Here is an 11586-nt window from a genome sequence, read left to right as displayed (position 1 = left end):
CAGGACTTCCTTACGCTCAATCACCTCAGACAGGTAAGTGGTCTCGTCGTCATGACCTTTAACCTTTATCAGCGCCCCTTCACTTTCACTGTCTGTTTGCATCATCTTCATCGCAGCTCACCCTTCCTCATCCTCATCCTCATCCTCATCCGATGCTCTCGGACCGCTCGCTTGAGCTGTTTGAAAGGTCTCCCCCGTCGTTGTCCAAATGCATATTTTAGTGATTATAGGCCGCCAGTCTGAACACATTATGTCATGTGAACTACAATTTGAAATAAAAAAAAGAAAAAAGGAATGAAGGAGAGACGAGTGGGGGAAAAAATAAAGAAAATCTCATCATGTTGATGAATGGACTGTTTCAGCTTATTAGTGACCAGTTCAAGATTTTTCTGAGCATAATTAGCCCAAATTGGATTTGTGGCATGCAGTCAGTTTCGCTAGCAGCTGGAGTTCTCGCAACAATAAAATAAGGCCAGATTTCCGTTTGCTAAAAACAAACCTATGCCCCCCCTACCCCAAACCCCTGTTAATCTACCAGCCCCTACTCTCCTCCTTTGGATAGACACCCCCCCTTCCCCCCAAATAAAACATATGTACTCCATCGCCAGCCATTTCTACAAAGCCTGTTCCCCAGCTGTTCGCTTGCAATTAAAGAAATAGCGCTGTACAGGGATGAAGGATTAGTCGGGAGTCTCTCGGTGTTCTTGGTGTGTGTTTCATTCGCCTGTGTTTGTGTGTCTTTGGGATGGCGATGTATCATATTCATGTTTGTCTGTTATGTCTGCTGTGTTTGTGTGGTTGCTAAGGATATGAGTGGTTCATAGAGGGTGAATTAGACATTAGTGTGCTCCGAGAGGCCCCGGGAAAGCCTCACAGTCCTTATTCTGTAGACAGCACATCTATGAGATCAGACTTCGAGATCTCACTGATGCACTGTAGAAATATATGAAGACAGACGGAATGGTTTGTTACCTTATTACTGTGTATAACGGCGCTGTGATTTTCATATTGTTTTGTTTGTCGTCTTTGTAGAAAGACTCAGAGGATGACACAACAACAACAAAGAAGGTCAAGGAGCTGTCGGTTATCGACGGCCGGCGGGCACAGAACTGCAACATCCTCCTCTCGCGGTGAGTGCTAATCTGTCGCCTAACCTCGTTTCAACTTTCGCTCGAATGCCATGTTGTCTTTCACACTTTCCATTACCCACTCCCAGGGCTCTCCCCTTAAGTCCTTCTTGAAACCGCGCATAGACGATAAATTATATTACCCGTTACGTCACGATCAAATAACAATCGAAATTGCGCTTTATTCCGTTTTGAGCGATCGCTCGTTTTGTCACTCAGGAGATTATTCGTCACGGTTGACAGTGTGTTTAAGGGCTCTCGCCAGCCAAGCATTACATTTAATCTTTTTAACGGGATGACTTTGGCCAAGTTCCTCTTCGGTTTCATCGCTGCTCTTCAAGGGTCGTCATGGAAACATGCAAGTATACACTCAAGTACACACATATGAGAAAACCGGCCTCGTGTTTTTTCTCCCTCTCGTTCCTCTTTATTGGACAGCTGTGAGCAGGGACCCTGGAATTTGGGTTATTTTATATCATTTCCTGTCTCCAGAATCTTTTGTTCGCAGTCACCCAAAGCACAACCCCCAACACACTCGCACACACTGCCCCCCCTCTGAACGGCAAAACAGCTTGTCTTCACTCCTCAGTCTGTGAGTCTTCATGACCTGTCCGTAGCCCCAGAACATTCACTCTCTCACACACACACACACACACACACACACACACACACACACACACACACACACACACACACACACACACACACACAATATCTCCCTACTCTTACACGAACAGTGTGAAGCCGGTAGTGTTCGCTCTACCTTAATGAGGTGTGCTGGCTTCGGCTCCATCCAGCTCTCTAACACTCTCCAACTTTTACTGCGAGGCTGTTCTCGGCCCAGTTGCAGAGTTCCTGGCATGATGGCCGGCCGGGTTGGTGCGCTCCAGCGGCGATGCTTTTCAACCCCGTCCCTCTCTTTCCCAGGCCTCATGCCACCTGCTGCCCTTGGCAGGGTTCTCGGGCTCTCCGTGGCGCCTCGCCTGGAAGAGCAGGTTTTTGACGTTGTTTCCCCCGTGCTTGTTTAACCGTACATGACAACCATGGCCGGTCCATGATGGAACTCTCAAACTCGTTTTCCTCAATGATGATTTAGTTAAGGCTTGTGGATACAAACCTGATATCAGCAACAAGAAATATCAGTATGGTCGACTGGCTCAGTATAAAAATGGACAAAGTATATTGTGTCGCTCATTTGAAAGAATCTGTCTGCACTAAAGCCCACTGGAATAACACCCTGTATATGTTTTGAACGGGTGTTAAAAAGTTGCCTCTGGTGAGGGCATAAAAAGGGAGTGTCATTAAGTACTTCATATGTTCAGTATCAACACTATTTTTATTAGGCCTGTACCGGTACTAATCAAGCATTATCGTATCAAACTTTGCAGAAATGTTTTCCAGTATATCACCATTCCAATGAGCTCGTAGCATTCAGAGTTTATTGTGTACGCACATATGCCAGCTGAAACCTCAGTAGGACCTTAGAGGAAGTGTGGTCCAAAAAGTTTTTTTTTTTCATTTTAAGAAACCTCCTCTCTGTCAGATTGAGGAGTTACACAGACAGGTCTCATATATCTGCTCAGGCAGGTTTGGATGTGGCATTTTGAAATACAATCACATTTGCAACATTAACCCAAATGCCTGCACATTCCCACCGAACCCAAGGGCTTTAGCTAGTAGATGTTAGGCCTCGTTTGAAACAAATCCAGACGCTTGTTGTTTCCTTTTCAGATTGAAGCTGTCAAATGATGAGATCAAGAGGGCCATCATGAGCATGGACGAACAGGAGGACCTGCCCAAGGACATGCTGGAGCAGGTGAGAGATGGGACCCCATCCACAGGCTGAGACTGAAGCAGAAGATCTGCACATGTTTATGTTAGCCCTATGCTACTGAATGCTACATATCTGGAGTGGGTGGCTATATTAAGGACGTGTGTACAAACGTACTAGTTTAAAATGGTGACCTTGAATTGTTGTAATGGATTTGGACCGCCACTGATATCGGTAATGGTGGGTCATCTGAAAAAGGGACTTTTTAAAACACTTTGAATTAGAAGCTAAAGCTGTGGAGTCAACCAGAATTGAGTAGAAAATTACAAAAGTACAAAAAGAATACAACCAACCTTTTTTTTTTAGCTTTTAGCCGGCATGATTGGACAAGTCAGTTAAGCTAAATATAGATAAATATTGATAAATCTTCCTGTGCTCCAATCCAATAGGAATGCTAGTTGCTAATAGCAACCAAACATACCCTCCATTCTCAGTGTATTCCTCCATCTCGTGCATCTCCATCAGGCTGTACCCAGTGAGCCACAGTAATCACTGAGACCATAACGTGACTAACTGCCTTCTTCACACAGGCTATGCCAGACCAATATCGGAGCAATCAAATGTTTTACAAGGCTGCTTTGATCTCGATTCATTCTAATTAAAGAAATTAAAGATACTCCGCCATGTCGTTACTGGCTGCGGGGGCATTAGTTTGCGGCTGGACGATGCAGGCTGATGGAGAACATTTAGAGGATTGGAAGGGAAGGCATCTGAGGGCTGTTAGGAAGTCTGCCATGATATGGCCCAGACACCAATTATTTCCAGCTGCTTGGTGCTATCTCCCTCTCTCTCTCTCTCTCTCTCTGTCTTTCTCTCTAATTTATTTCTGTCTCTCTTTTCTTTTTCTTCTCAGTCTTTGCCCCCACTGTTCTGTCATATCCAGTCAAGATGAAGGGCTTAATCCCAGAAGCTGAATCCATCATAGTTGGATTAAGAAATGCTATAGTATCAGGAGGATTTTTTGGAAATTGAGCAAAAGTAGTCCAGACAGTTGACAGTCAAGCACTAACAAGCTTGCCAGTCTCAAGATAATGTCCTTCATATGTTCCTTGTTGGAAGAGCCGTTCTTTCTGTCTTCTCTCTCTCTCTCATTTCTTTAATGGTATATTATTAGGGTCCATAGCATTCCATGTGAAAGTCTCTTTTTTGGTGCCAATATCTCACTGTGCTTGTTTAAAGGGAGGATGCTACTACCTAAAACCCACTAACAAACAACCAGTGCTTCTGAGAAAGGGCGACTTTGTTCTAGGATACCAGTGCTTCTGGGAATGGTCGATTTTGTTCGATACCTTGAGAGAATAAAGCTGACACATCATTGCGCATCACCTTCACCCTTAGCATAGAGTATAGTCTGTAGTATGAGAGGTGAAACGAGGAAAACACTCCACACTGAAGTACCAGAATGGAGATATTTGTTAGTGTTGGCCGCAGTTAGAGTCTCTCTCCATTGCTGACTGTGATGACCTCTTTCTCTCTCTCTCTCTCTCTCTGTGTGTGTGTGTGTGTGTGTGTGTGTGTGTGTGTGTGTGTGTGTGTGCGTGCAGCTGCTGAAGTTTGTCCCAGAGAAAGCTGACGTGGACCTGCTGGAGGAACACAGGCACGAGCTGGACCGCATGGCCAAAGCGGACCGCTTCCTCTACGAAATGAGCAGGTACATGTCAACACTGGGCGCTGCCGTTAGACATGCCACAAAGACCCAAGACCTCACGGGTCAGGTCAAGTGAAAGATGACAATTCAATAAGGAACTAAACAGCTACCAATCCATCTTTATTCAGTGAATTGTCCACAGAGTAAACTGCATGATATCCAATACCAACCTGTATTCATTAAGTCTCACATACAATCCCAAGGAGGATTCAACCGTAGAAGTCATGTCTGCTCTTTAAGACTTTTTTTTGTGACCACCATTTGAGAGAAGAGACCTTATTGTACTAAGATCAGACCCTTATGTCTCCCCTTGAGTTTGGATCCGTTCCCTGTTTTCCACTCATGAATAAAAGTGTACCTGGCTTAAACGTACCCCTTGACAACAACAGATCCTCAGTCGTGCGAAGCAGAGATCATTAGGCTGTATCAGCACAGCTCATCAAACCAGGCCCTGATAAACCCCTCCATGGCATACTGGAACCCATTATACAAACTACGCTGCAGCGTGACGCACACTAAAGCAGTCTGCGGTGTCTAGACTCCTAAACAAATCTAGCTGTCCTGAAGGAGAGTGTGTGTGAGTGTGTGTGTGTGTGTGTGTGTGTGTGTGTGTGTGTGGCGGGGGGTTGGCAGGGGTTGGGTGGAGGTGAAGGTTATGACTCAACATATCAAGGACAGGGTAGAGCTCTTTTTATTGTGTTTGAGGGACAGGAAGGATTTCATGACTCAAGACTCCCCGGGTGCTTCAGGATGCCTTTGGGATTGCTGTAATTTCATAGTGAAGAGTCATATATCAGTCAAACAGTCAGTGGTCACCTCGCTAGCTAACTGTGACCTTCGGATGTTAATGAAAATAGACCATTATCAAACCTAGTCTGTTCTTCATTATACAATTCAGTGATTGACTTGGCCATCAGATAATCCCAGATGACGGCAACTGTAGTGAAAGATGTAGATAAGTGTTGACCAGAGCTGACACAAACAAGTTGCAGGTGCTGGATTGGAACTCTTTTCTGCTGTGTTTTATATGGAGTTGAGAGACTTCCTTCCAGGAATAGATGGCTCTTGTGATGTTGTTGCTGTGCGAAAACAATGAAGCTATGGAAACGGGGCTGTTCTGGTGGAGGTGGCGGAGGACCGAAGGGATGTTCTGAGTTTATAGTACCAGCCAGCGTGTTAGTGGAAGGTTTTTTAGCACGTGATAAAGACCTCTGCATCAGCTAGCGTCATTATCTCGCTCTGAATATAGTCCTTCTCAATTGAGTTACCCCCTTAAATGCACATTGTAGGTCTGTGAACCATTAGTCATGGTGTTCTTCTGACGAGCATGATGTATGTGTCTGTGTGTGCGTGTGTGTGTGTGTGTGTGTGCGGCCATTTGTTTGTGTGGGCAGAATTGATCACTACCAGCAAAGACTGCAGTCCCTCTACTTCAAGAAGAAGTTTGCCGAAAGGATCGCTGAGGTCAAACCAAAAATTGAAGGTATGGCCAAACATTATGTGGTGAATGTCGCTCCCTTATTTCCAGAGACACCAGTAACTACAGAGACCCCGCTGATTACAGTTTCTTTGAGTAATCTATGCAGACCACAGTGCTGCCTGTGGGTCCCTCTCAATGGAATACCTACTGTACACACACACAAGAGGCCTCAGTGTAGCCGGAGAACAGTGCTTTGGTTACGCTGTTTTATTGTCATTTTTATTGAGGGAAAGTCTGTGCATATCTATATTTTCAGATGTTTATCTGTAATTTCTAGGGAACAAATGCATAACACACAAGAGAATCCAACCCGGACGGCACTTTTTCGCTCATGCTGTTTTATTGTTGCATTTGTTTTATTAAAGGAAAGTCTGTAAAAATCGGTCCTTTTCCGTCTTTCCCAGCACTTTCCAAGGCCTCCAAAGAGGTCCTGAACAGCCGCAACCTGCGGCAGCTCCTGGAGGTTGTGCTCGCCTTTGGCAACTACATGAACAAAGGGCAGCGGGGGAATGCCTACGGCTTCAAAGTGTCCTCCCTCAACAAGATCGCAGACACCAAGTCCAGCATTGACAAGTAAGGAGAAGAATCCGCCATCTTGTGACTTATCTTAATCTACTGCATCAATGGAGAGAGAGAGAGAGAGAGAGAGAGAGAGATTGTGTGAGAGAGTGAGTGAGTGAGTGTGCGTGTGTGTGTGCAGTTAGCTAGCTGTGTGTGTGTGTGTGTGTGTGTGTGTGTGTGTGTGTGTGTGTGTGTGTGCGTGCATCCGCGCGTGTGTGTTTAAAGTCATACTCCCTACTTGTCTTGGTCAGGAACATCACTCTCCTGCACTACCTGATCACCATCCTGGAACAGAAATACCCCAAAGTGGCCGTGTTCCACGAAGAGCTGCAGAATGTTCCAGAAGCTGCCAAAGTCAAGTAAGAACTATTAGACAACCTATAAAGTCAAAAAACTCATATAACCCTCCATAGTCACATCATTTATTTTCCTCTCTATTGAACTTAAACAGGAATAAAGTAAAACGTTGTCATTGATTTAGAACGGAACATTTCTATGACTTTTGGTAATGAAGAACACAGAGTGAGGGACATAAAGGGAGGAAGGACATTTGTTCTGTGATCAGTTTAATGGGACCATGTTCGCTCATTTCCTCCTCTCCCTCCTCTCCCTCCTCTTCTCTCTCAGCATGACAGAGATGGAGAAGGAGATCAATACCATACGCACCGGCCTGAAGAGCGTGGAAACAGTGAGTCTCCGTCTGTCTTCACCTCCCCTTTCTCACCGCACGCGCTCTGACGAGAGTACTCTCTAAAACGAACCAGCTCCTTTAAAAAAAATCAGTTCTAAAGAGAAATGGGTCTGAAAAGCAACCTGTATGATTACTTTATTATGTCCTACAATGTGCTGATGATGTACTACAATTATTTTATTGATTGTGGGTCAAATATTGTCTTTCTGTACCCCACAGGAGCTGCAGTACCAGCGGAGTCGCCCCCAAAACTCCAACGACAAGTTTGTGCTGGTGGTGAGCCAGTTCATCACGGTGGCTGGCTTCAGCTTCTCTGACGTGGAGGACTCCCTACAGGAGGCCAAAGAGCTGGTGAGACACCATTGGGTGCCTGAGGGCTGCCCAATGTGCCCGTGAACCCCCTGGGAGGTCAGGGGAGGCCAGTAGACGGCGGCGGTGGCAGTGGCGGCGGCCTTAAAAGTTTTTATGGGAGCCTTGAAGCGTAGACTGGTGCCTAACTCAAACCCGGTGCTCCCATGGATGCGGTAGCCCCGCATTTACGTTAGCTCAGCGGCCGCTTTTGAAGTCCCCCCTTCTAAAAAGTTTGGAATTACCCATTCACCTTACCTCATGTGGCTGTGTGTGTTTTACAGCGTAAGGGTTAAATCACCTGAGCTTGCATACACACGTATGAGGGTGGGGGGGAAAGCCTGGGGACGCTGGAGTCCCTGAAAGTTTGAAAAAAAAGAGAGGCCCAGTTAAATTTTAACTGAGGTGGACCAGGCATATCGCTTTCAAAGGCGGGTCTCTTTTGAAAAGGGTTTTAAGGCTGCTCTTATAGTGCCCTGTGGAGTCTATCAGATGCCTCGGTAATGTCACAGAGTAATTTATGTGTCAGGTTACCATTGGTAATGGAAGAAAAGGAGGAAATGGCCGTGTGTAATGTTCATATATATATATGTGTGTGTGTGTGTGTGTGTGTGTGTGTGTGTGTGTGTGCAAAGAAACGTATATTGAACTCGGGGCAGGTATAAACTCTCATTAAACGAACACCTGTTACACATCAGTCAGAGCAGAGCACCTTTCTTTGTTCTTAGTGTCGTATACCTTCCCCACAACGTCTGACGGTACCCCACATTCAAATGTATGACCTCTGACCTCTGTTTTGACCCTAGTTCCTGAAGGCGGTCACCCACTTTGGCGAGGACCCCGGCCGTATGCAGCCGGACGAGTTCTTCGGGATCTTCGACCAGTTCCTGCAGGGTTTCTTCGAGGCCAAGCAGGACAACGACAACATGCGCAGGCGCAAGGAGGAGGAGGAGAGGAGGTCCAAACTGGAGACTCAGGTAGAAGCCTCCTCCTCATCATCACAGCTGTACAGAATAATGTGTTCAGTGTAGCATTTCATTGCATTTCATGATGCGGAGCTTCTTGCAGTGTGCAAAATGCCTGAAGACAAATGAAGCTCTAGTAGATCAAAGCACCCCCTGCTTACACACACTCCCACCCACACACGTTTTCTCTATGTCTTGTGCAATGCCAAGATTTGTCTTAAGACTTCAGTGTTTGTCTCTTTATTTTGACAAACCAGTGACCAGAATTGCAATTTGATAGATCCTAAGTGTCAGCAGAGTTTAAGTGTATTTGCTGAATATCCTGTGCTCTCCCTCTCATGCTCTTCCACTCTCTCGCTATCTCTCTCTTTCTCTCTCTGTCTGTCCTCTTAGTTGAAGGAGCAGAGGGATAAGGAGCGTAAGGCCCGTAAGGCGAAGGAGAACTGTGAGGAGGACGGCGAGTTTGACGACCTGGTGTCGGCGCTGCGCTCGGGCGAGGTCTTCGACAAGGACCTGTCCAAGATGAAGCGCAACCGCAAGCGGCCCAACAATCCCAACGCCGACAGCGGCCGTGAGAGGCCCGTCACCAAGCTCAACATCTGAGAGAGACTCTCCTGACGCAGATGTGTGCTTTTGTGTGCGTGTGCGTGTGCGTGTGCGTGTGCGTGTGCGTGTGCGTGTGCGTGTGTGTGTGAGGGAATGCTTTTTCATTACTGCCCCCTGGTGGGAGTTCACCAGATCACGCCACCCCCCTCCCCCACCCCCCACACACTTTTTTGGAAATCCCAGTAACCTCCTTTTTGGCGAGCAATTTCCCTGCGACAAAAGCATGAACACTGATCCAGTTGACATGGGAGAGAGAGAGAGGGAGGACTTTGCTTTTGTTCACTTGTACTTAAAGCACAATATATAAGATCTCCAGGTCACTTTGTCTGGGAAGAAGAAGAAGAAGAAAAAGAAGGAAAAAAAAGAGACATTACAAACAAACAGACGAGAAGAGTGTGGAGAGAGACACTCTCGCTACTACCTGTGCTGGCGGCCAAACACCCACTTTTTGTAATACTTTTGAAAATGCTTTTGTAATGATTCTGATTCTAAATGTATATTCTGCAGTTTTTGCATGGGGTATGCGCACTGACACACTTTGTTTGGACAGAAACACGAAGCATGTCCCTTCATCCAGTGCCACCACCATCATGACACGACACTCTGTTTGGACTTGATGAACTCTGATAACACAGAACATAAGCTAGAGATCACAGCAACACACACAACACTTGCATATGTCTTTTTATTTTGTATTTATAGTGAGCAGAAAGGTTAAACACTTTTTACAATTGTTACGTTGTGGCCATTTTTGTGTGTGTGTGTGTGTGTGTTGTTGTACGACGTTGAAACCAGGGCTTATGCACTAAACAGTCTGGTTTGTGTAATCTCAGTTTCCCCAAACAAACCATGCAGTCAGTCTCCATCTCTGTGTATCACTGCATGAAACGGGGATTAACCGTAGTTTCACACAGGGTTGAACGCAACTGAAAAAACCAGCCGCCACGCTGATGCACTACAGATGACCCCGGAGAGACCATCTCAGAACTGTTCATGAAACAAGACCACACAAACACTGCGTGTACTGCCAAAACATGCTACTCTTCGAGCACATGAGTCAACCCAGTAGAATAAATCATCTCCATATACAGCTCCCTCTCTTCAATTATAAACAGTATACTCAGTTAATAGACCTCCCACCAGCAGATGCTAAATATCTTTTTTTTCCGAGGGCACTGTCTTAATGATCTGCTTGTTTAATGCCATTTTAAAGCACAACTCAAGAAGTGGAGATGCCATTTTTTTTAATTACTCTTTAAAACCGTTTTTTTTTTTTCTTTCCCTACTGAGCTTTTACAGTATAAATATTTACAGAGGCAATATCACCTGAATAGTAAAATATATGCATTCCTATCTGAAGAACGTAATGAAGCAGACGAAGTTGTCAAACATGAAGTGTATATGTGAGAAGGGGGAGGGTGGGGGTGGGGGGTGGGTTTAGGCCTGTTTTGTAATGGGTCTGTACAGTTTGGACTTATTTCGAATGGTTACCAAAAAAACGAGAAAAAAAAACAAAAAAACAAAAAACAGTCACTAGCTCCTCCAAATGAAACACTGTGTATTTTATTTTGTCAAAATCTATGCATCCAAGTGAAAAAGAGAACCGTTGTCCTTGTATTATGTGTCTTATTCCTCTGAATGTTTGTGTGTGTATGTATGTACATATGTACATATGCTCATTCATGCATATCCTTCTATTCACACCCTTGCCTGACTATCTCTTGTTGATCAGAATCCCTTGACTTCATTTTATTTCTTGCTTTCAAATAATATTTCCTTTCGTTCATTCTTTCCCATTTGTGATAAGTTTATGTATGTGGGTTCTTTCTACATAACATTTTTTTTTTAATTTAAGATGGCTTTTTTCATGTGAGGTTGGTGATGCATAAATAAATCTGGAGGTTCTACAGTGTTTGGACAGCTCATTGATTTTTGTGGGAAGCCATTTTTTCTCTGCACCTTCATCGCGATGCAGTTCACGGGCTATGCTGCCATCTAGTGGCTAATGTGCAACATGCAGCCCGATATAAATCAGTTTTCTTCACAAAACTGAATCGCTCATGGATTGGGAATAGTCAAGCTCTTCCAAATGAAATGTGTGTTTTTGAATTGTCTCTGTAGTTGCTCAAACCATAAATGGAAGCTCTTTGCATATAGCTGCTGGTCACATTTATGCCCAAATACTGTACAAGGCTTTTTGTCTCGCAGACATGAACTCCCACATTTCCTTTTGTTTTTATACAAATCTTGATGTGTTTGTACTTTTGTATGAACAGGAGGTCATCTTGGAGTAGCGAAACATTATCTGATCGCTCCATTTACTAGCGGA

General features: G+C 45.0%; 1 protein-coding gene across 1 annotated transcript in view; it reads left to right on the top strand.

Annotated features, from left to right (window-relative positions):
• The window catches only part of daam1a (dishevelled associated activator of morphogenesis 1a), a 58433-nt gene extending 47264 nt beyond the window's left edge, over positions 1 to 11169 (top strand). Inside the window, 8 exon segments of the mRNA XM_031580790.2 lie at positions 4503 to 4609; positions 6001 to 6089; positions 6491 to 6659; positions 6899 to 7006; positions 7275 to 7335; positions 7558 to 7689; positions 8493 to 8663; positions 9045 to 11169. Of these exon segments, the coding sequence (XP_031436650.2) occupies positions 4503 to 4609; positions 6001 to 6089; positions 6491 to 6659; positions 6899 to 7006; positions 7275 to 7335; positions 7558 to 7689; positions 8493 to 8663; positions 9045 to 9254 (1047 nt within the window). The 3' untranslated portion in view covers positions 9255 to 11169.
• Positions 11170 to 11586: the final 417 nt, after the last annotated feature.

Source organism: Clupea harengus, chromosome 14 (genome assembly GCF_900700415.2).
Source record: "Clupea harengus chromosome 14, Ch_v2.0.2, whole genome shotgun sequence".
Taxonomy (NCBI): Eukaryota; Metazoa; Chordata; class Actinopteri; order Clupeiformes; family Clupeidae; genus Clupea; species Clupea harengus.
Note: the sequence above shows the minus strand (reverse complement) of the source record. Positions and strands in the feature narration are given on the sequence as shown.